The sequence below is a fragment of the Ovis canadensis genome, chromosome X (assembly GCF_042477335.2).
Source record: "Ovis canadensis isolate MfBH-ARS-UI-01 breed Bighorn chromosome X, ARS-UI_OviCan_v2, whole genome shotgun sequence".
Classification (NCBI taxonomy): Eukaryota; Metazoa; Chordata; class Mammalia; order Artiodactyla; family Bovidae; genus Ovis; species Ovis canadensis.
In genome coordinates this window covers 21,063,535-21,088,940 of record NC_091727.1, presented here as the reverse complement: position 1 = coordinate 21,088,940, position 25,406 = coordinate 21,063,535, and the positions used below count along the sequence as shown (strand labels likewise).

Genomic DNA, 25,406 nt, shown 5'->3' with positions numbered 1-25,406 from the left:
AGAATTATAACTTCATAGGCACAGTTTTTATCATTTAAACTCCACCAAACTCAATTGCAGATACAATAAAATATTTTTTGAGTTTTTAGTCACTGGTCAAATATATGACCAGTAAAGACATCATTTATGACTGCTTTTATGATTTACCTTTCAGATGATAATCAAGTGCTGCTTAACTTGGTAGTAGTGAAGTCGCTCAGTTGTGTCCGACTCTTTGCGACCCCATGGACTGTAGCCTACCAGGCTCCCCAGTCCATGGGATTTTCCAGGCAAGAGTACTGGAGTGGGTTGCCATTTCCTTCTCCAGGGGATCTTCCCAACCCAGGGATTGAACCCAGGTCTCCTGCACTGCAGGCAGATGCTTTACTGTCTGAGCCACCAAAAACTAAGTAAAACAAACTGCATTATATCCCTTTTCCTTCTTTTTCTTTTTAAAACTTAAGAGACAGTGTGAAATAGGATAGCTCTGCATTTCATGAAAATAACTGGCTTAAAGTCCCTCGTTTGATGTCAATCATCTCAATATACTAAAAAGATAGCTCTGAATGTCAGTGATGCACAGGCCTTCCCTATACATTTCAGAAACCGAAGACTGATTTGAAGTCACCAGTGGAAATATTACTAATGCTTAAACAGTGTGTCATTCATAGTCTGGTTTTCTCATTATTATTTCTGGGGTGTATTTACTAAACTCCGAAAGCTTGAAAGTCACTGATAAATTGCTCAAAATAGTAAGTGGAATTGCTAAATTTTAGCTGGAATTATAGAACAGTTATTCCTTTTTTTATTCTCCATATTATATTAATTGGAAACCAATTTGGGGACACCCATGTCTCTTCTTCTAACAGCATGCAGTATTTTGTAAGCTATTATATAAATCCCTCCAAAAGTTTTATTTAGTATCTGTATAGTCTTGGTTCTATGACAGTGAAGCATATGTTGTTAATATAAACCTTATTTAATACACATGTGTGTGTGTTAGTCACTTAGTCGTGCCCGACTCTTTGTGACCCCATGGACTGCAGTCCACCAGGTTCCTCTGTCCATGAGATTTTCCAGGCAAGGATACTGGAGTGGGTTGCCATTTCCTTCTCCAGGGGATCTTCCCAACCCAGGGATCGAACCCAGGTCTCCTGCACTGCAGGCAAATTCTTTACAGACTGAGCTATAATATGCTCAGTGAATTATTAGCAAAGTAATTTTTGAAGGGCTAAATCTAGTGGGTTTGTTTGTTCATTTATATTTACCATCAGTTGTATTAATTATTCAGATAGGAGAGAGAGATCACTAACTATGTGTGACAGTATCAAGGTACATAGACAATGTAGTTCAACTCTACTTTTGATTAAACCGCACATGAAATCTTACCAGATAGTCTCTAAAAACCATAATAAAAGAGATGACCTTCAAGAAATATCCTTGTCTTTTATAGATAGGTACCATATATCTTATTTTAGCAAGTTAATTCAATAAACAGAAGTATGAAAGTATCATCCATAAATTATTTAGATCAGAAATTGGTAGTATAGTTTTTTTATTACCAAGATATTATCATTTTATATAAAAGGGCTTAACATGAGATTTGAATGCAGCTTGTTTCTACAATTTGAAGTTACAGTTGATAGACAGAAAATGTGACTTAGGTTACAGTGAAGAAATGCTAATTCTTAGGAACCACTGAATGAGGCTGACCAAGGAATATGGCTGATCAGGGATAGCACTCTGAGTTAAAAAAAAAGTTACCAGAAATCTCTGGTATTCTTATTTCCTTACTCTTGCTAGATTCTATTAATGGCCAAGGTCTGTGTGGTTCTAATAATGTATCTTGGCACATTCTGGTATTGAGAGATGTAAGAATAAAAGATTAAAAATCTTACAGACTGTCCTAATGAAGTAATCTAGTTTTTATAACTCCAGTTGTACAATTTGCAGAATACAAAAAAGCTTGTGATCAGCTTCTATGAAACCTTTTGAAGATGAACAAATATGAAACAATATAACCTGAGTTCCAATATTTTTTGCTTGTTACCAATATACTAACTATGGGGTTTAATTAAAAATGAGATTAATACTTGTAAGTAATTGCTGGGTCCATTAAGCCCTGACAATTTCATGGCACAAAAATATGAAGAAATGACTAAAATCTATTTGGAATCTAACACTGCACAACAGGGGATAACTAAGTGGCACTTTAGACATGTAGGGAATTAAAAGTATCTTAATTGTTTCCTATTTTTCCTAGTGGCAAGGAGAGAAAACACATAGTTGGGTATGAACATGAGATGATAAGGAATATGATTTTAAAACTTCAGAGAGTAAAACAGAAATTTTGAATGGTCAGTAGTTTTAAAAAATGAAATTCTAGTAATACAAACATAAACAGTCTCAATGGGAGAAGGAAAGGAGATGCAGTTCCAGTCAAGACAGTTACAGGAAATTCCTTAGAAAAAGCTTTTAAGGAAGAGGGTACTAGAAATGAACAAGTGGAAAATAATACCAATTGCTTGTAAGAAGAATACCAGGAAGGCAAATGTTCAGCTGAGGGTTATTAAGAAGCTGAAGACTGAGCTTAAGAAAAATTTTTTTAAAGAAGAATTGAAACAGGAAGGTGGTAGTATATGACTTCAATGGTATTTTAGGTGTTTCCTGCAAGGAGAGAAGTCTTTACACTAGGAAATTTAAAAGACATGTGTCTTGAGATAAGGGACTATCTTATCAAAAGAACTACTTTATGGTCTCTTTGAGCTAGAAGAATAATCTTAGGAACTGAATGAATTTTTGGAATTTATCTTAGGGTCACCATCAGAATGCCTGAGACATTGTTTAAAGAGAGAGTTTTCTTATACAAATAAACCAAACCTTGCATGGGTTCTTCAGAGAACACAGTGATAAACCTGACATAGATGCATGATAAAGTTTTAGAACAGACTATTAGTGGGAGGAGTTTCTTTTTTTAATTTCAGTTGAATGACCAACATGCATTCAATAAATATGAAACATTTTTAACTGGCTTCCCCCACACCCCCTGGACAGTATCTCTAGGTTGGGAGACAAGTGGAAAGCTAAGGGCAGTGAGCCTTGCATTTGATAAAATTTTGCATGATATCCTTATGAATAAATTGCTGTAATATGGACTGAGTGATATTACTATTAATTAGTTGGAGCCAGATAAGGATATTGAATGACTGAATGAAATTAGCATATATAAAATTTCAGTTTGAATGCCTCACAGCTATGTCCTTGCTCCTTTCTTGTTTAAAATATTTTGTGTGTTTCCTTATTCAGTGAAGCAGTTAAAAACATAGAAAGGATACTTGGAACCTTGGAGGATTATTCAACAACAGGAAGAATGATTAGTACCATAGATTATACAACTGAGAGTTCAAACCTTCTTAACAGGATTGAATACTGCTAGGTGAAAAGCTGAAAACTTTAACAGCAAGAAAAATAAATAGTTGCATTTAGGTTAAAAATAAAGTAAATAAGTGTGGGGATGCTACTTGACATAAAGGCATCATATGAATCAACAGCGAGTAGGTTAAACTAATACAGTCATGTCCACAAAAATATGTCTAGATTGCTGTAACAGTTCCGGTACACATGGCATGGAGACACTAAAAAGAAACAAGGCAGACAGATGCGGGTTAACCAGGATAGTGTAGAACTTATGTCACAGGTTATAAAGTTAAGGTGATTATATGCATTCAGCTCAGAGATGAGGCAACACAAATAATGTCTCTTAACACAATTCCACTGTACAGTTTTGGACATGTACAATGTGTAGACACACAAAAGAGCAAAGGTGAGGCCATTATGCTGAAGAGAACCATTAAATCATAGAGTTAGAAGAAGCCCTCACATTCAGTTGTCCCACTGACTCTGGAAGCCCTGATTGGTAGCTGGTTTTTGGTCCCTTCTTAAACACAGGGTAAGGAGGAATCCTCTAAACTGACAAAGACCAGTTATTCCACTCTTGGGCAAACGCAATCATTGGAATGTTTTCCCTCATATCAATCTAAAATCACCCTTCATGCATCTATTATGTCCTCTGGAATCTTAAAGATCATTCATCCATCTTCTGCACGTCAGCCTTTCAGTACTTTTCTGATTTTCAATGTCAAGACCCACAATGAGTAGAAAATTTATAAGAAGTCAACTTTTATATCACTACCAGGAAGACCTTTTAAACTAGAGCTGTCCAACATGAAATGCCCTGTCTTTGGGGCCAGTAAGCTCTAAGTCCCTAAAATATTTAAGCAGAGACTCAATAAAATTCATCAAGTGTATAAAGATATTTCCATATTGGGTGTGAGGATGGATATTTAAAACTCTGAATTCTATGGTGAGATAGCTAATTATTATGCATATTTACATATAGCATGGCACTTGTTATATGCCTCCTCCAATAAAAAACAATTTATCTATTATTAAATGAATTCTTTACCTTAATATAAAACATTTAAAATGGGTTCTATAGCATTTACCAGAGAGACACTATTCACAGCAACACACACACAAAATGTTACATATCTAAAGAAGATTTCAAAGGTTTCAAAGTTTTCACTTAATTATTCAGCAAAGATATTCAACATTTGTACAGAATTATTTTTGGAATTGTAAACATTTTTTGACCTCCAGTGCTGAGGCACAATCCTTCTAATTAGGTTAATAAAAAATGATCATGAGTCTTAGAACCCAGGATGCTAAATCAAGAGATGGCTGCCCAGCAAACTCATAGGGTATCAGAGAATAGAATACAAAGTGAGGGGTGGGGCTTACTGTCAGAGTTGGCAGTGGGTTGTGTTGAAGCCACACAGATTCCAAGCTGGCCCTGCTCCCTGTTCTTTATAGAAAAGGCATGAAAACCCCTGCCTGTTGACATTGTTAAAGAACAAGGAGAAAACAGCAGAGATGCTAGAGGAAAAAAGGTAAAGTTTAAGTTTAGTGGTGCTGAAGTTATGGGCTATTTTCTCTTACCGAGAATCCTAAAGTGAGTGCTTTAAAATACCCATTTCATAAGGTTATAGAATAGACTCAAAATTAGGGCAACAACAACAACAATTTAAGGAAAATATTAAAAGAAAGGAAGCAATAAAGTCATGGATGAGAAAATTCAGGTCTTAAATGAATAGATCTTAGGTATTAAGTCAATAAAGCCTACAGATCATTTATCAGAAGAGAATAAGCACAATAAATATACCAGATTCAAAATCATGGAAGATATAGGGTTATAAAGGTAGAAGAAAGAGAAAAATTCTGTTTAAAAAGGTTAAAATTTCCCTAAAATGGACATTCAAAATACAGTATAATTTTTTGTATTTGGTACTTTGTCAATAGTAGGCTTTTCTGATGATCAAATTCCATATTAGTTGTACTATAAAACTGGGAAGCATCTTCTCAATCATCAAAGAAATATTTACCTTGTGGTCAGTACAGTATTATGTCAATGTAGTATCATGGCCTATATATCATACTGACCATAGATTAATATTTCTTCGATTGAGAAAAAATTCATTATTTTATAGAAATCAATGAGAAGTTTTAGACATCTGGTTTCAGTTAATCAGCATATGAGATTAACCAAAAAGTATTTTCCCCAACCATAATGTTTAAGGAATGAGCCAAATCAGAAATAGCTCAAGAGGATATTATTTGATCCTAACTAGCTTTATAAATTTTGCATAAGTGATAAGTACCTTAAAATGAACAAAGAATATCTTGCAGTACCTCTCAAAGGATCATTTATATTATCAGTTGGTTATTAGGGGAATTATTGGCATAGTGAAAAAGGAGGCTGAATACTTTGAATTATTTGCTCTGTTTCATGCTATCAGAAAGATTCTATTTACAAACTTTTGTTGTTGGTAGACTTATGAAAGAGTTAGATATATTCTTAACATAGTGCCTGGCTGTAATAAACAAACAGTAAATGTTTGTTGAATGAATGAATAAATACACATTTAGAACTAAATAGACTATATATTGATACAGCAAAGCAAAAATACAATACAGAGGTTTATTTTACATTTTAGTAGGCTGAATTTAGATATTGAAATATTAGGAAATCCAGGATTAAGAATGTTAAAGAATTTATATCTGTGAAATGAATCTTAAAAACTATCACTTTTATTTTCAAACATTCTATAATTTCTGTGAGATAACCTAGAAAATTGATCTTATTGGAAAATTTTGTGTTTGTAATAGAAACAAATATACATGAAATTGTCAAATTACATACCAGAGACAATAACCTAGAATTCTCAAGGATGAGGTTTAAATATTAAAATATTTTAATGATTAATTGCCACTTTTGCATTTAAAATATATAATGATAGGTACTTTTTCCTTATTGGATGTCATATTAGTGAGTATTTTCATATTAAAGGCAAAATTTCAGAGTGTAAAAAATCGAGCTATTAGGACCAACAGAATGTCGTTCACTGGAGAAGGGAATGGCAAACCATTTCAGTATTCTTGCCTTGAGAACCCCATGAACAGTAGGAAAAGGCAAAATGATAGGATACTGAAAGAGGTACTCCCCAGGTCAGTAGGTGCCCAATATGCTATTGGAGATCAGTGGAGAAATAACTCCAGAAAGAATGAAGGGATGGAGCCAAAGCAAAAACAATACCCAGTTGTGGATGTGACTGGTGAAAGAAGCAAGGTCTGATGGTGTAAAGAGCAATACTGCATAGGAACCTGGAATGTCAGGTCCATGAATCAAGGCAAATTGGAAGTGGTCAAACAGGAGATGGCAAGAGTGAATGTCGGCATTCTAGGAATCAGCGAACTAAAATGGACTGGAATGGGGGAATTTAACTCAGATGACCATTATATCTACTACTGCGGGCAGGAATCCCTCAGAATAAATGAAGTAGCCAACATGGTCAAAAAAAGAGTCTGAAATGCAGTACTTGGATCCAGTCTCAAAAATGGCAGAATGATCTCTGTTCGTTTCCAAGGCAAACCATTCAATATGGCACTAATCCAAGTCTATGCCCCAACCAGTAACACTGAAGAAGCTGAAGTTGAATGGTTCTATGAAGACCTCCAAGACCTTTTAGAACTAACACCCAAAAAAGATGTCCTTTTCATTACAGGGACTGGAATGCAAAAGTAGGAAGTCAAGAAACACCTGGAGTAACAGGCAAATTTGGCCTTGGAATACGGAATGAAGCAGGGCAAAGACTAATAGAGTTTTGCCAAGAATATGCACTGGTCATAGAAAACACCCTCTTCCAACAACACAAGAGAAGACTCTACACATGGACATCACCAGATGGTCAATACCAAAATCAGACTGATTATATTCTTTGCAGCCAAAGATGGAGAAGCTCTATACAGTCAGCAAAAACAAGACCAGGAGCTGACTGTGGCTCTGATCATGAAATCCTTATTGCCAAATTCAGACTTAAATCGAAGAAAGTAGGGAAAACCACTAGACCATTCAGGTACGACCTAAATCAAATCCCTTATGATTATACAGTGGAAGTGAGAAATAGATTTAAGGGCCTAGATCTGATAAAGTGCCTGATGAACTATGGATGGAGGTTCGTGACATTGTACAGGAGACAGGGATCAAGACCATCCCCATGGAAAAGAAATGCAAAAAAGCAAAATGGCTGTCTGGGGAGGCCTTACAAATAGCTGTGAAGAGAAGCAAAAAGCAAAGGAGAAAAGGAAAGAATGCAGAGTTCTGAATGCAGAGTTCCAAACAATAGAAAGGAGAGATAAGAAAGCCTTCCTCAGTAATTAATGCAAAGAAATAGAGAAAACAACAGAATGGGAAAGACTAGAGATCTCTTCAAGAAAATTAGAGATACCAAGGGAACATTTCATCCAAAGATGGGCTCAATAAAGGACAGAAATGGTAGGGACCTAACAGAAGCAGAAGATATTAAGAAGAGGTGCCAAGAATACATGGAAGAACTGTACAAAAAAATCTTCATGACCAAGATAATCACGATGGTGATTATCACTCACCTAGAGCCAGACATCCTGGAATGGGAAGTCAAGTGGGCCTTAGAAAGCATCACTATGAACAAAGCTAGTGGAGGTGATGGAATTCCAGCTGAGCTATTTCAAATCCTGAAAGATGATGCTGTGAAAGGGCTACACTCAATATGCCAGCAAATTTGGAAAACTCAGCTGTGGCCACAGGACTGGAAAAGGTCAGTTTTCATTCCCATCCCAAAGAAAGGCAATCCCAAAGAATGTGCAAACTACCACACAATTGCACTCATCTCACACACTAGTAAAGTAATGCTCAAAATTCTCCAAGCCAGACTTCAGCAATATGTGAACCGTGAACTTCCTGATGTTCAAGCTGGTTTTAGAAAAGGCAGAGGAACCAGAGACCAAACTGCCAACATCTGCTGGATCATCGAAAAAGCAAGAGAGTTCCAGAAAAACATCTATTTCTGCTTTATTGACTATGCCAAAGCCTTTGACTGTGTGGACCACAATAAACTGTGGAAAATTCTGAAAGAGATGGGAATACCAGACCACCTGACCTGCCTCCTGAGAAACCTATATGCAGGTCAGGAAGCAACAGTTAGAACTGGACATGGAATAACAGACTGGTTCCAAATAGGAAAAGTAGTACGTCAAGGCTATATACTGTCACCCTGCTTATTTAACTCATATGCAGAGTACATCATGAGAAACGCTGGGCTGGAAGAAGCACAAGCTGGAATCAAGATTGCTGGGAGAAAAATCAATAACCTCAGATATGCAGATGACACCACCCTTATGGCAGAAAGTGAAGAGGAACTAAACAGCCTCTTGATGAAAGTGAAAGAGGAGAGTGAAAAAGTTGGCTTAAAGCTCAACATTCAGAAAACGAAGATCATGGCATCTGGTCCCATCACTTCATGGGAAATAGATGGGGAAACAGTGGAAACAATGTCAGACTTTATGTTCTTGGGCTCCAAAGTCACTGCAGATGGTGATTGCAGCCATGAAATTAAAAGACACTTACTTCTTGGAAGGAAAGTTATGACCAACCTAGATAGCATATTCAAAAGCAGAGACACTACTTTGCCAACAAAGGTCTGTCTAGTCAAGGCTATGGTTTTTCCAGTGGTCATGTATGGATGTGAGAGTTGGACTGTGAAGAAAGCTGAGCGCTGAAGAATTGATGCTTTTGAATTGTGGTGTTGAACTGTTGCCTCTCAAACATAAGAAAGTTTGAGAGGCCAGAGGAAGGAATTTGTGAGAACACTGGGAAAAAGAAGTAAGGGAGATGGTTTAGTAAAAAGGTTAAAGCCAAAGTCGCAGGTGAAAAAAACTGACTACCAGACACAGTAGTTCTGAAGTCCATCTCTGAGTTCTACATTCTAGCTTTGAAGGTTAGACTTGCTATGTTTTTTAGGTACTTGGCTCTGGCTTAGCTGTTTTCATCACAGATATTTGGGATAAGCTGACATTATGGGAAGACCCCCGTAAAGAAGGGTGGGAAAAAGTCATACAGCATTAAGGCATTGGGCAGGCAGGCAAGGAGTGACACACCACTCTGAGTGTGTGTGTGAGGTGTAGGCATGAATGTACAGCCATTATCATTTCTTCCAGCTCCTTCCCTCATTTTTGAAATAGTCAACAGGTAACTGCTGCATTTTCTAGGGTGATATATGCTGGGATTGGGGCTGGGTTCTGAGGTAGTATGCAAGTAATTACACAAGATTACTGCTTATATTATAAACAATTATATTATATTATAAATCACATCAAAAAAAATTCTGAGTAAACACACTAACTTGAAACCAACTAAACCATATCATCCCTCCCTACTCACACTGAGTTACAGGAAAAAGATACATGAGAAAAACAAATTCATACAAGAATTCTTAAAGCTTTAACTTTTAAAAGAAGTTACCTCTGGAGAGTAAGAAGGAGAGAGGGTTGCTTTTTAACTTTATCATTTATCATTTGATACATTTGTATCATAATATATACTTTATATATACACAAATGTATCATAATGATACATTTATCATTGTATTTTAATTAATTTGTTTATCTAGCAACAAGTAAGTTACTACCTTTCAATAAAACAATAAAAGAAAAACATGTAGGAAAGTTTAAAAACTTCTAATGCATGTTTTATAGTATATCCCTATTATGTCTTAATCTACTATCTTCCAGTAGTTGGTAACCATAGGAGGCAGACTTCACATACAGAGGGGAAAAAAGGAGCATTTGTGACGTTCAGCTTTGGTAAGGGCGACCCAGATAAAAGGAGTTTAAACTTAGAACAGCTTCTCATAAAATAAGCTAGAACAAATTCTACTGAGAAACTGGCTGTATGCTATCACTGATCTGAAGAAAGGGAATTGCCTTTTGGTGTGTGAAAATAGTAACAACTAGCAGTGTGGCTGAACTGCATCATCTTTCTTGGGAAAACAAACTGTAAATCATAACTAGTCTTAGCTGTATAGGTGACAGGTTGTCATTCTTGTATGTGAGCTTTAACTCTTCTCTGTCCACATCTGCTGGCATGACTCTGCAGCATCTAGAATTCATTCTTCAGCCAAGTGAATCTGGCTTCATTACTTATTATGAAACTTCTGAGAATATTTTCCTGGCTGATGCAGGCTACTGGCTATTTGCCAAAGTACAAGATGCAATTTCAACACATTTTACAAATGAATCAGGACGAAGTTAGGTGTTGGGTGACTTCTGAGGGAGGCAGCAGATTTTGGTAGGAAAATCAACTACCAATGGGTGCTGAAAGATCTGGTTTCTAACAATAAATTGCTTATCTAATATGTCATCTTCTTGCGGCCTTCATCTTTGAAATGGGAGTAAAACAGGAAGAAAATGGTTTCAACATAGAGAAAGTGACTATAAATGAACTATAATATCAATACAAAGAGCAGTAATTCTAGTTATTAGTATCCTAGCTTTGTGGTGCCCAGCATGAAGAAATTTTGCTGAACACATGCAGTCCTTCCCTTCCCTTTACAAGATACCCAAAATAAAGAATTTTGTAATGTTTTGACTTTATGTCACACAATGAATAAAAAATAACTTTAGCTTTAACTACTATATAATAAAATGGGAAAGAATTAGTGATAAAAGGGTTACAATTATTCATTCCTTCACTTACTCATTTATCCAATAGTGCCTGGCCTACTATGGGCCATATACTGTTTTGGGCACTGGGTATATAAGACAAGAGTAAAATCCCTGCTCTTTAGAAATTTAATCACTGGTGGGTAGAAATGGAAAATAAATCAGCTAACAGTATTTGATATTATACTCAAAGTGATAAAACTGTGAAGAATATAAAACAGGGTAGCACAACCAAGGATGAATGGTGGTGGTGGGGGGCAGGGAAGGGACATCTGGGTCAGACTAGGTTGTTAGGGTAGATCTCTCTTAGGGGAAAATATCTGAACCTGAATGGCAAGATCTATAAACAAATATTTCTGTAAATATATATGACCAAAAAAAGTGAAAGTGTGAAAGTAGTGCTCAGTTGTGTCCAACCCTTTGTGACCTCGTGGAATATATCCTACTAGAGTGGGTAGCCATTCCCTTCTCCAGGGGGGTCTTCCTGATCCAGGGATTGAACCCAGGTCTTCCCGTACTGCAGGCAGATTCTTTTCTGTCTGATTCTTTTCCGTCTGAGTCACCAGGAAAGCCCAAATATATATGAAGTAACTTCTATTTGGAATACAAAGTTTCTTTTGAGTTCCCAAATGTCCAAAGTCAAAAAGGAAAGGAAGAGTGACTGATAAGAATGTGAAATGAGGGACATTTCTTTTTTTTGGGGGGGGGACATTTCTATTTTAGCTCCTAGAGCACAGCTAACATATTGTGTTGAAATATACAAAATTGCTGATACTCCATCATTTTGACCTACAAAAACAGCAATTCATATGATTCAACTCAATAGCTGGAACTGAACAAAGTTAGGTCAGTAGTCAGGTAAATGTTATTTAGTGAGGTTTGCCAGGACTAATTCACTATTTAAGTATTGTAATTGCCCTCTTTGCTTAAATCCAAATCTGCATGAAATCTACATAAATTACATAATTATAAAACATTTATTGGATAGACTTACAGTGTGTCAAAAATGGAAACTAAGTGCTTTCTGGCATTACCTCATTCGATCCTCATATAACCTCAAAAGGTAGGAACTGTTACCACATCATCTAACAATTGAGGTCTAGAGGTGTCAAATAACTTGATCAGTCATACCACCTGGAAGCGGCAAAGTGACAAGGCAAAGATGTGAACTGAGGAATGTCTCCAGAGACTGTATTCTAGCCTTTGGTCACTCAGTGTTCATAGGAAAACATGCTTATTTATTTCAAAGGTCAACTACACATCTAACTTGTTATATTTTCAAGGTTTATGTAATATACATCTTTTTTCTGATATTTAACATTTTATAAGGTCAAGACTTTCAAATGATGTGATGTGATTTGGGGTGTGTATTTGTATATATACGCTGAAAGGGTGAAACACTATTGGAACAAATATATTTGATGATACACATAATAGTACAGAGGCTCATGTATCAATAGATAGTAATGATAGACAGTTTGGTACACTCCTTTTCTTTATGATCTTACAAATCAAGGTTAGTCTAAACTCATAATCATTTCATTTCCCTTGATATTTAGGCAGGGGCATGTGATGCAGCCTTGGCCAGTGAAATCTAGGGCTAAGTCTGCTGGAAGGATCTGGGAAGTTTTGATTTTACAACAAATACCAAGAATAGGGTCTGGTCTTTGGGTTTAGGATCCTATGTTACGAAAAGTGATGCTCAGAGCTGTTGGCATTACAGAAAAGTTAGCTGAGTCCTGACATTACAGAGCCATGACATTTATTCCAGAACAACTCCATTTCTGAATTTTCAGTAAGTTAAGATAATTAGCTTTTACCCATTATTCAAACAAAAAAAAAGGGAGGTGTGATTAAAAATCCAACCTATAACTAATACCAGAATCACAGCTACATTCTACTCTATATCCAGTCTTTAGTGTTTATGTCTCCCTAACAGTCTTTCTTCAAAATCAGATAGTACAGTATTAAGAAAATATTTGTTTATTTATGGCTGTGTCAGATCTTCGTTGGAGCACGTGGGATCTTGGTTCTCTGATCAGGGATCGAACCCATATCCCGTGTTGGAAGGCAGATTCTTAACCACTGGACCACCAGGGAAGTCCTGTTTTTGTTTTTTCAATATCTGTGTGTTAAGATAACCAGCCAAGAATGGTGCCCTTGAACTTCACAAAAGTGACATTTTTAAGGTTCTCTACTATTCTTTCTCTGACTTTTTGGTACCTGTCTTTTTATTCACATTGCTTGTATATCTTTTCCATCTATTCCCTTTAGACCTGAACTGTAATTTAAGATATTATTGATGATTATGCTCTTCCAAACTCTTTGTGCTTAAGCATAATTTATCTTGACAATAAAAAAAATAGTAAAAAGTACTGCAACATTTTTATTTTCAACTTGCTCCTTTTTTTCTTTAACACAATTTCATATTCTGAGAATATCTTCCCCTTGCCCATATACTTCTTACCTGAATGTTCTTCAAAATAAAATTCATAGCATTTAGAAACTCTTCAGGAAATTACTTCAGGACTCTCAAAATGATTGAAGAGGATTAATCTATCTTCTTCTGCATGATATTAGTAGTCATTATCTAACCTCTCTGCCTAGATTATTTAAGATATTAAGGCACTGAGCTGCACATTTTGTACAGCTCTTAAGTTACCAATGGTGTGCAATGGCTGTTAGGAAAAAAAACAACAACTTTAAAGCACACTTATTGGCAGATCTCATTTTGAAAGCATCAATAAATATCCTAACCAGATAACCTGCTAGGTATTGTAGCTAGTAGGGAACATTTTATCCATCACAACTCTCATCCCTGCTAAGAAAAGCAAAAAACCCCAGGTTTTGCTTTAGATTCCTAAGACCAAACTAATAAATGTGTAAACTGAATGCTGATAGGTTATCTCTAGGACAATGAAAAAGAGCACATTATAACTTCACTGAGTACCCAGAGGCACCAAAAATGTATGGCTGATAGAGTGCTCTTTTACCTGCCAAGAGGGAAATCAGCAGGATTAAAGGATAAAGCTTTCAAAAATCTCACCTAAACCACATAGGATGGCAAGGGAAAGACAGCTATTAGAAGCAGACTTCAAGCTGTATTAACCAAAACAGTATTTTAGTGTTACAGCAGATGATTTCTGAATAAAGAATATTATATCTTTATATTTTGTCCCACAATTTTATGATTAATACTCCTTGAAAGCTGCATAGGCTGACATAATTTATAATTTAATTTCACTGAGGTATTATAAGGCCTACACCTCAGTAAGATTCCAAAGTGCTAATTGGGATAATAGGAAATTAGTTGTCTTCTCCCAAATGCCAGTGAAGTAGGTCAGGATAATTAATATGCAAGCTGACTTTTCAGTCAAAGGAAAACAAGACAGGTCTCATCTGTATACTTTTAATACCATCCATTTAGACTAAAATGAGTTCAGCCTGAGAAAAATCACAGTATGACTCAGTTAAAGAACTGAATTTCAAAATAAGACAAAAGGTAGTTCAACCATGAGAACATAGATCGAAGTATGCTCTAAGAAGTATGCTCCAAAGAAGACTAAATTTACACCTCCCAAGCAGGGCTGAATTCTACATGTACAAAGAAAATGAAAAAAGCATTCAGGTAACAGACGTAGGTATATCTTACTTCTTAAATTGCTCTGTAAACTCATAAGCACTACATGATACAGATCATGAAAGGGGTTTGGTTGATGACATAATTCTTTTGTAAAAGTTTATTTACTTTTAATTGAAGGATAGTTCCTTTACAATATTGTGTTGGTTTCTGCCATACATCAAAGTGAATCAGCTATAGGTATATGTATGTCGCCTCCCTCACACTTCCCACCTCATCCCACCCATCTAGGTTGTGGTGACATAATTCTTAATCCTTAAAACTGAAGATAGGCTGTATTTTAACATTTTCTCCCATGGCTCCTTCTGTTCACTTGCCTGATATTTCCTATTTTTAATTTCTTGGCAAACTGAGAAAAAAGTTTGGAGCTAGAGACATGAAACTTATTTCCTCTGCAGGTTTGTACTTGATTAGTGCAAATTCACTTTAGTAGGTCACAACGCATGGTGGCCTTGAGCAGGACAGTTAGTAATACACTGCTGCTAGTCTTTGATTCTAACAAGCATGGCAGCCTGCTGACCCTAGTGGCAGCATAGTGAGCGCTCTGTGTGGAGGGCTGTAAGTCTGAGGCTGATGGGATGGCCACAGCTTCTTTCCTGTGTATAATTTTGACTGCTGACATAACACCAAGCAGCCTGATTTGAATAAGCAGCCTAAAATACTTACACCTAATGGCCAACTCAGAGCAGTCATGAATAAGACACTTGCCTTAACTAGACATTAAAGATTCTTTTGAAAACACTGATTTTTTTATAGCTGATGTTTCCCAAATGAAGTGTTCATCAAATTGTATGCTTCTCAATATTAGAAACAATAATGCAGAAAAACCATCATTAATCTTCTAGGCAAGCATGAAACGTACTGCCCTGATGAGAATGGTTTAAAGGACACTGGGGCATGAAGTGGCAAGATTAATAGAAAAATACCCAGAAATAGATGGGGCTGTGCAAGACAGTGCACAGCCACCTTTGGTGAAACAGACTCGACTGCAATAGCCCCAGCTGCCCCACCATATCAAACTGTAAAGGCAAAATACGCAATACCAAGTTTACCTACACATTTCCTAGGGCTGTTCTCCCTTATTGCAAGCATTCCACAAAGAGAAAGCCTGCTGAAAAAGATGAAAAGTACTGAGTAACTGCCTACTTGACCCACTTGGGAACCTAAAGGAAAAACCCATCCACTTGGAGTGCATCTGTATGGCTAAAAATACATTCGATCAACAAAACAGCAAAAAACTGACAATAGAAGAAAAAAATAATCCAACACCGTCTAACTAGAGATGCTCTGTAGCCTAGTGGAGCCTGAAGGAAGGGCAAGCAAAGGCCTAGCTTTGCCTTTCAGGTCCTAGGACACATATTCTCCATTCTAATCCTCTCTACACAATGACCAGGAGGAAGTGCTAAGTATCTAGCTTAACAGAAAAAGACAGCTTCAAAGACTTCTACGTATGGCAATGAAGGAATGTGTTGTGAACAGGATTCTCTATTTCAGAGGGCTGTGCCTAATTTCAACACAATTCACTGGAAAATGGCAGAGATGAAGTATTTTCCCTAATGCATTTGTAAAATACTGCACAAACCTCCCATACTTAGTTGCAGCAGTTATGCAGTACCTGGACAACAGTCAAAATGAGGTTTCTAACTTATCTTTAGTTAAGTTTTAGAAAACAACTCATTAATCATCCTAACATTAAAAATGTATGACTGTGCTTGCCAGAACTCCTACAGAGGCCTAACACGGTTCCTAGATCTTTCTTCCACAACTCTTCTATAATTTCTAATAGATGTGAATGTTATGAGAGCTTGGCAGGTAATCAGCTTTCCTGAACCAACAGTATACCTTTTATAATGGTCCTCATGGAGATTATGACTACAACATACTTTATATGGAAACTGCTTCAACATGTTAATTTTATTGTAAGCAACTCATATTTTGATAGTAGAAGAGGTCCCCTAAATTTTCTTGTCAATAATCTCTAAAGTAACCCTCACTTTAAATAAGCCAAACTTGAAATCAATATGAGGTTCCTGACCTGTTGGTAACCTGTGAGCTTTGAGTTGTTTTTCCAGTTGTGATGATTTTACACTAATATGTTCTTTAATCGAAGCCTCATATACTTCTTGAAATGTGCTGAAGGACAAAGTCCGTTGGTATCCTTTAAAAAGAGAAGTCTAATGCCCTCATGGGACCAAACCAGTAACTGTGGTTTCATCAACACTGGCTTGGGTCATCTGTACTAATTGGCCCATATTTCATTTATTTATTTATTTGTTTAATATTTCATTTTGAATAAAGAGATTTTATATTATTTCTCTGGTATTTTACATTCAAGTCTTGGTAACTAGTAAACATATTAATTTTTTTACCTACTTTTTTTTGGGGGGGGGGCACATAAAGTGGCTAGTAGGATCTCATTTCCCAGACCAGGAACTGAACCTGGTTGTGGAATTTTTAATGCCAATAAGACAGAGGGTTGCTTAAATGACTTCTCTCTCTCAGGAGTTGATTCACATAAATTGAGCTTTGCAATCAACATACATACCAGGCAAGTACATGGATGCTTTTGGCAAATTGGTTTCTAGAAACAGATTCTGCTATTTGGAGTTGATAGAAATGCTATGTACAATTTCTGCTTCAAACAATTCTTTTGGGTTTTTCCTTTCAGTCTTCTAATAGTGAAAAGGGAAGTTACATATGTATGTATATGTATGAGTATGTGTATTTTTTGTGTATTTACTTACTTATTCAACCAAGGTCCTGCTAACACCTGCTTGAAGCATTTATAGCTTCTTAACCCAAACTCAGAGGGCAACAACTGTGGACCAAAGGGATGATGCGTGTGAGTGAGAAGAAAGTAAGTAAATAAGAGGAGGAAGAAAAACGAATGCCATCAACCTGAAAAGGCAAATGAGTAACTGGAGAAAATAAAATGATTTCTTATAGCTGTGAGTATCCTGAGATATAGGCTTCACTACTCATCTTTTTCCCCCCCAAGTTATTCAAGTTCTGAAAGTGGGACACCAAGGGATACCTAACTTCCTGTGCAGCAAGAGCATTATTTTAAGAAAAAGGGGAAACAAAATTCTATTTTCTTAAAATAAGAAGTTTGAAAAGGTTAGGAATCTGTGTGTACAGGCTAAGAATCTCCATCGACATACTTACTTTTGTCTCCTATGTTTTCCCCTGCTGCCTCCCCTTCCTCCTCCTCCTCCTCCTCCTCCTCTTCCTCCACCTCTGTGGGCTGCACGTCATCCTGCGGGTCACAGGCACTAACCGGCGCATTCAGACAGCAGTGGTTGAACCCGCTATCTCGTGGCAGAGTGAAACTTCGAGGCTTGCCCCCATTTCCATTTAACACTTGCATCCGCTCGCTCTCAGCTAAGGGGTACGGCCCATAGTGATCCTGAAGGTGGCACTTCTGCGTGGGCAGGGTGGACTGCCGCCTGTGCTCGGGGGAGATGGCCGCCGAGTCAGAGAAGACAGAATCCTCCAGGGGCAGAGTCTGAAGATAGTGTAATCCCGAGCTTGTCAGGGGCGTCTCGATTAAATCCTGCCAGGAGCGCCGCTGACTGGCTGTCTTGCGAATGGGGGACACCACACTGCTCCCAGTCACTTCCTGGCGAAACTCCTCATGGGAGGATTGCGACTGGGAGGTCTCTGTGGAGGACAGCCGGCTGTGTTTTGCTTCCACATAAGGACTGGCACAGCTCATCTGTGGAAAGGAGACTCTGATCAGTCTCCCAGAAGTAACAGACCACTCCTATCACCAAGGAACACCTTTGATTCCCAGCAGGTAATATTTACTCTTTGAGTGAATGACTACTCACCTTTTCACGTATCTCAAAGGTAGGCCCCAGCTTAAATTTTCAGAGACTGAGACATGGATGTATTGAAATACAGCTATGCTGGGCTCTCATGTAAAACGTGACATATTAGTGCAAAGTTTCACCACATTCAAAGTATAAGGGAATGTGAGTGCCTGTATAAGAAATATTTAGCAACTAAAAACCAAACCCCAAGTTTTAAAATCTCTACGTGTTAAAAATCCTGAAGAATTGTTGCCAAATTCATATTTCCAGATTTTACAGAGTCTGGGGATGAAAGCAAGAATGGCTTTTGGATAAAAAACAAGGTGCTTCTCTCTAATGAGACACAACCCTTCCTCTTCTTCAAAGGTGACTGTCTGCTCCTATGGAGCCAAGGAAAAGTTTTCTTATGGTCTTGTCAGTTCTGTGGCACACTCTAGAGAGTTAAAATGTAGGAAGGATAAGATTACACCCTGATGGGGATTAGCATTTGCCTTGAGCACAGCCTTCAGAATACATAAACACAAAAGAGAAATGGAATGTTTTTATCAGTGGAATTTAAAGTTCGGTAACATAAGTTACAGCACAAAGCACAACCAAGAAGGACTGGCATCAGGCGAATGTTGTAAAAGACCTGCAGGCACCCCTGCTGGGAGAGGCCTTACTCTACCTCCGGGGCTAAGAGAGCAGCCCCGGCCCTTCCTGGCAGGAGGAGCCAGGTGTGTTCAACGTGGTTATTACCACTGAGGCTGAAGTTGTGGCCAGGAAAAGCCTGACTAAGGTGAAAGTACATCTACCCCTTTGGGTAAAGGAGTTCAGTGGCATTTTCTGGGGGCAGTTTATCCACCCACGTGTTAATAACAATGTGGGTAGTTTCCTTCTTGAAATTCACAAGTTGCTATCATTAAAGAGCAGTTTGGTCAAGCAGTTTCCCTTTCTTTCATGTTTACAAATATTTTATTTTTAAAGGTTTATTTATTTTTATCTTTTGGCTGTGCCAGGCGGCATGTAGGATCTTAGTTCCCCGAGCAGGGATGGAACCCATGTCTCCTACTTTGGAAGCGTGGAGTTTTAACCACTGGACCCCCAGGGAAGTCCCTATAAATAATATATTTATATTAAAAGAATATTCAGATCCTGACTTTTTAGGGAAAGAAGGAAAATATGATACAAACTATATCTTGTTACTGACTTCATTATTTCATTTTTTTAGTTCATCCTGGCATTCTGTTGCACTGCAGTATTTATTAAGGAAATGTGTATACAGACACGTGTATACAACTCTGCCTTTTTTCTGCTTTTCTTCTTTCTCCCTTAGGTAAGAGACACTGTCATCAAACATTTCAATTAAAAATGTGACTTCCCTTTTAGTCATTAGCTAAAATATTTATCCATTTATTCTATTTATTTATTTCAGAAATATTCACTGAGCACTGAATAAATAAGTACCAGTGCTGTACTAGGCCACGGGGATGAATAGATGAAGAGAATGGAGTCCCTGTTCTCAAAAAATTCACAGTCCAATCCAGTGAGCTATTTGCAGTCCCAAACATGCCAATTTAGTATCTCTGGATTAGGCCTGAGTATCTGCATTTCTAAAACATTCCAGAGCAGATCCTTATGCATAGCCAAGGTTGAGAAGTGACCTCGAATTATATCAACATCTTGCATAGCACCTTTCTTGTTAAAAATCCCCTGGAGTAACACAGAAGTGGAATTAGGTTGGCGGCTATTGTCACCTAAATCCAATTCCATTACCTATGTGGAAGACTCAGTCCCCAGATAGGCAGAATGGACTCTTCCGAACGGTGACCATGCAATGAACAGTCTTTAAAATGGGACAGTATTGAGACTCTTTCAATAATTCTGATGAGCATAAAACAAACAGGGACAGTTATAAAAATCAAGGTACAGTCTATACACAGAATGATTTACACAAGTTTAAGAAATCTTAAGAAGAAGGGTACCACATAAACACATATACATTAAACCAGATCCCATAGCTATCTGAAAAGCTACCTACCAAAACATGTTCAATACAGATATAATATCAATTTTTACTATTGTTTCTAAAGAACATAGGAATGAACTTTGTTAGTGTAGAATAGATAAGGTCAATTTACATATCTTTTTTCCACAAAACTTTTTTTTGTTGATAGTTCATGAAGCCTACTCTGACACAAATGGTATGTTTTCTTAATAAAACTGGTAAGATATTTCTAAGTGTGGAAGCTGTGGTGATTGCTTCTCCTGATTAAATATTCTTTGTATAAAGTTCCTCCCTTATTTCTTTTAGGCTCCCTGTTTTCTTTCCCCCTGAAAAACACAAGGTCTGACAAGTAATTCACCACACAATGTTTTTTAACATAAAAAAAGGATGTTTCAGATCCAATAATCCAATACTATATTGAGTACATTACTATTGGCAACTTACAGAGGGAGGCCGTGGGTATGTATCATAGGGGGGTGGAGGGCTGTCCTGTTTAGGTGTTGACGGAGTATCTGCTTCTTCCTTGTCACTCTCACTCCAGTAATCTGAAAGTTCACACATATGGATACATCAGTATTTCATTAAAAGTGTCTAGCCATATTTTCAGTAACACTCACTACCAGCTAACAAAAGGAAGTTTAAATTCCATTTCTACACACTGCTCCCCAGCACTGGCTACTCCAGGTCCAACAACTTTTATTTTCAGTTGGGATTTGAGGAGAAAGAGAGTACAATCACCCAATTCCTACCTCCTTTTAAAGCAAGCAATAACACATAGCTGCACGTTGAGGAGTTACGAAAAAGATAATGCATAAGTCAAATCAGGTTTAGGGTATAATTCCAGACCAAACTACTTGAAACTTCAAAGAATGAATGATGTTACATGACATTTTTTAAAGGTGTATCATTTTATCTTAAAGATGAACACTCAAAGAAGAAATGCATACATTGCTGTAGATCTCTACAGATATAAACAGCTCCCAGAATAATGTTCTCAATTCTCTTCTCTGGCTTCAGTTCACTGGTTATCTAACAATCGCTGTTTCCAGAGTCATGCTGACACGAGTCTCTATAACACCATACTCCCACCTCTACTTGGAAACACATGGCAAACCTTGATTCTTGCCAAACGCAAAAGGGCAAATCTGCTGATGTGGGCTGTAAGCTCCAAACTTCTAGAATTACTTAAAAGGGTAGAAAATGTAAGCCGCTAGACAAAATGACTTGGCAGACCTCAGGCAAGAGGGAAGAGGAAAAACTGAGGTACATTGGTCGAGTAAAATACAGCACAAAGGCCAATCATCAGATCTGTTCTACCAATATTTCAACCACCCTATAACTGCTGGGTTAATTTTTTGTGTTTACAAGGAAAAATCTAGAAGTATCACCCATATGAATTTCAAATGATAAAAGAAAAGTAGCCAAACAAAAGGTTCCTTATTCTTATGAAAAGTTCCACCACAAAAGAACCACTAGAAGGCTTAACTAATACTTAGATGTAGGCCAAAAATCATGGCACACATTTTTATAGGTACCTTTTTCCATCTAGGAATTCCCATATTGTAATATTTTTATACATTTTCCTTGTGGTGCTGATTAATAAGTACAATTAACATTTACTGAGTACTTATTATATACCAAAGAGAAAGTAGTAAAATGGGTTTGAACTAAGAAATTGCCTTGTTCTAAACCTTGAAGGGTTAAATTACTGGGACTCTTTCGTATGACTCAGTTTAATGTGACATATTAAACAGAGAGTTTAATGTGACATATATTCATGATTTTTCAAGACCCTGTCCTCCCTGCTAAAGAATTTGGTCAAAATTCTTTAGCAATGGAGAGAAAGTCTTTGAAAATCCTATTCCTGCTTTAATTATCCCCTTTGAGTAAAAGAAAAACAATGACTATAGTTAACAGTGGCTCAGATGGTAAAGCGTCTGCCTGCAATGCGGGAGACCAGGGTTTGATTCCTGGGTTGGGAAGATCCCCTGGAGAAGGAAATGGCAATCCACTCCAGCGCTCTTGCCTGGAAAATCCCATGGACGGAGGAGCCTGATAGGCTACAGTCCATGGGGTCACAAAGAGTCGGACATGACTGAGAGACTTCACTTCACTATAGTTAACCTAAATTTGATATCTGGCTTTTACATTGGGTCACACTGGTGATGGGAAGCATATTAAGTCTCCTCCCAAATATGAATTGATGTAGCTGTCCAGAAACGTACCCAGTAAACGCCAGTCAGAAAAGCATGGACTATATACTCGTGCAGATGCAGCTTTAATGTTTGGCTGTACCAAATGCCATTTCTGTGCTCTTGTGATGGTGACTTAATCTCTCTGAGTCTGTTTTGTTATCCGTAAAACGGGGCTAATAAACACCACCTTTCAGAGTTGTATGAGTGGGGTACTATGGTAGCACATATTTAAGTGCCTTACACCTTGAAAGCACTAAAAAATATTAGGATTCCTAATACTGGTGGATTTGCAGGTAGCACGCTAGGACAGTCTGTCCCAGATCACACAGGAAATAAGTGCCTGGTGTTCCCGTCTTCTTAGCTATTAATTTTTTCTTGTAGCAAGTTCCAGCAATGAAAAGTGAATTCTGGAGCTCTGGGGCCTCAGTTGGGTAGTTTTGTGAGAGCCTGAATTCTACTGGGAAATTATTGCTAGAGGGAGAGGTACTAAGCACTCCTCCTCCCTCTCCCCAGCAGTAGGCCTGCCAAGATCACTCTGCTCTTACCCTTCCCACTGTTTCCAGAAACTATGACACCTGTGCTGAGTTTTCCCTTCACCTTTGCACTGAGACTTTGGGTCTCAAGGAGTTAGCACCTGAAATGGTCCAATCAGCACATTGAGAAGGAGAAGATAACTATTTTCTCAAGATCTCTATGACTAACACTACAAGTGACAGATTCAGGAGATTCTCTCTCTACTCCCCGCCCTAACCCCTCTTTCCTTGATAAATGAGGAAAAATTCTAGTTCGAAATTTGATGTAATTCTTGGTTTACTAAAAAAGAAACACCATCAAACCAAATTTTTCGTGGGTTGTCTAAGAAGAGGTTGAAATACCACTTTGTAAATCAACTTCATTTCATACACTAAGCCATGTGTCTCTGAGAGAGTAATGACAGGGAAGAGCCTACAGAAAATTCAGGCCTTTTTGGGTTTGTGTGGAAAATTACCAGCACACTGCTGCCCAGAGGCTGAAACCAGTCTGATTTTCATTCTAAGAGCAAATTAATTTATTTTTCTTAGCTCTCTTATTTAGCATGGAATGAATGGATACTTTTTAATGTCTCTTGCAGTGATATTCAATTTAACAACTAACTAATCATGAATAAACAGTGCCATCAATAGAAGAGGAAAATTTCCACTTCTTATGTTGATACAAAGGATAATCTAAAAAAAAATTGGCTTTTTCATCTAGAACTATCAAAGAAACACAATGAATTTTATTCATTTTTATGTAATTAAAGCTTTACTAAGACCTTACGTGTGATTGAAAATAATGTGTCATGAATGTCTGATCTGAAGCTGGAAAAATAAAAAAAATGTATTAGCAGACAATTAGCCAAATTATGATCTTGGCAAAATTCAATGTAACCCTATTTTCTCTATGTAAAATAATGCATAATGAAAAAGATCCTCATATCCTTTATACTGCTGTAGTTAAAGACAGCAATTCACTAAACTTTTAAGTCAATGAAAGAGTCACTTCTAAGCTATACTGAGTATTTAAATAGAAACAGTGTTTGGCAGTTATTCCTTTGCATCTTTCTGAAATATTTCCAATTCTCAAAGAGCTTTGTTTCAGGTTTAACTTCAGTGCTGAGAATGGTACTCAGATGTCAAACAATTTTATAGAAGTGTGGCATAGACACGTGCATCCAGCAGTTGACTATATAGGATATTGTGAGACCTAATCCCATATAAGGTAGGAAGTCTAATATGCTTGTGATCCATGTTAGAGCATCTGATGAATGTATACTCTAAGGGGAAATCTCAGAGATTCTGGTTGTAGAAAATTGAACTGTAACTTAAAGCTTCTACATATGATTATCTACCATTTTCTAGTAGGCACTAAAATAAATACTCACATGACAGACTATGGCAGCATGAATCCATGGAATGAGTATTTTTTGGAACCTGCATGTGCAATGTGACTTACCAGTTCTTTCATCCATAATGAATTTTGGTTATATAATACCAAGTACAAAGGAAATCCACTAAAATCAAGGCCATGCTCAGTTTCAAAGCAATGTTGAGTGACAAAATACAGAAGTTAAGCCTGAAAATCCAAGTTTCCTTATTCATGCAAATTGACTTTTTAAAGATTCATTTTCCTATCAGCACATTGCCCACACTTCAAACTCTTGCATCTTAAAACACAGAGAAACAAATCTACATGTACTTTTAAAGAACAGCTTTCATGCCTTTTAAAAGTAATTTGAAAAGGGGTTGTTATGTGTGTATGTGTGTGTATTTAGTTCTCTTACTATAACGTTAGGCCCATTAATTAAGTAGAAGAATTAAGTGGGGAATAAACGTTTAACAGTGAAGAAATGTGACTTAATTACTGGCCTGACACTTCAGTCCTGGCTGGGTTTGCCTGTGCACAGTGATTTGATGGAGATGGCTTCCATGTTATTTGTGGAAGTACCCATGCTGCCTCCACTCTCAGAAATGTTTTATTAGTTCTCATCCTGTGAGAACCAGTTCAGATTACGTCCACATAATGTCTTTCCCATTTCCTTCCTGGAAGAAATCTCTCCAGACTCATTCCCATGGAATTTGGTTTGTACTTTTCCATGTTTCACTTTCTCTATTTTACTCAGAGTATCTTTTCTGCTACAATTCAATGTAATTTCAGGCAGGATGAGTGCCTATTTCACC

General features: G+C 37.2%; 1 protein-coding gene across 5 annotated transcripts in view; it reads right to left on the bottom strand.

The window, feature by feature from the left end:
• CNKSR2 (connector enhancer of kinase suppressor of Ras 2) overlaps nucleotides 1–25,406 on the bottom strand; it is a 286,604-nt gene that overhangs the window by 31,278 nt on the left and 229,920 nt on the right. For all 5 annotated transcript variants that reach the window (XM_070291444.1, XM_070291441.1, XM_070291442.1 and 2 more), the window contains 2 exons: nucleotides 20,957–21,057; nucleotides 17,879–18,428 (listed from right to left, as the gene is read on the bottom strand). In XM_070291444.1, the coding sequence (XP_070147545.1) occupies nucleotides 17,879–18,428; nucleotides 20,957–21,057 (651 nt within the window). The remainder of the gene's footprint in view (nucleotides 1–17,878; nucleotides 18,429–20,956; nucleotides 21,058–25,406) is intronic.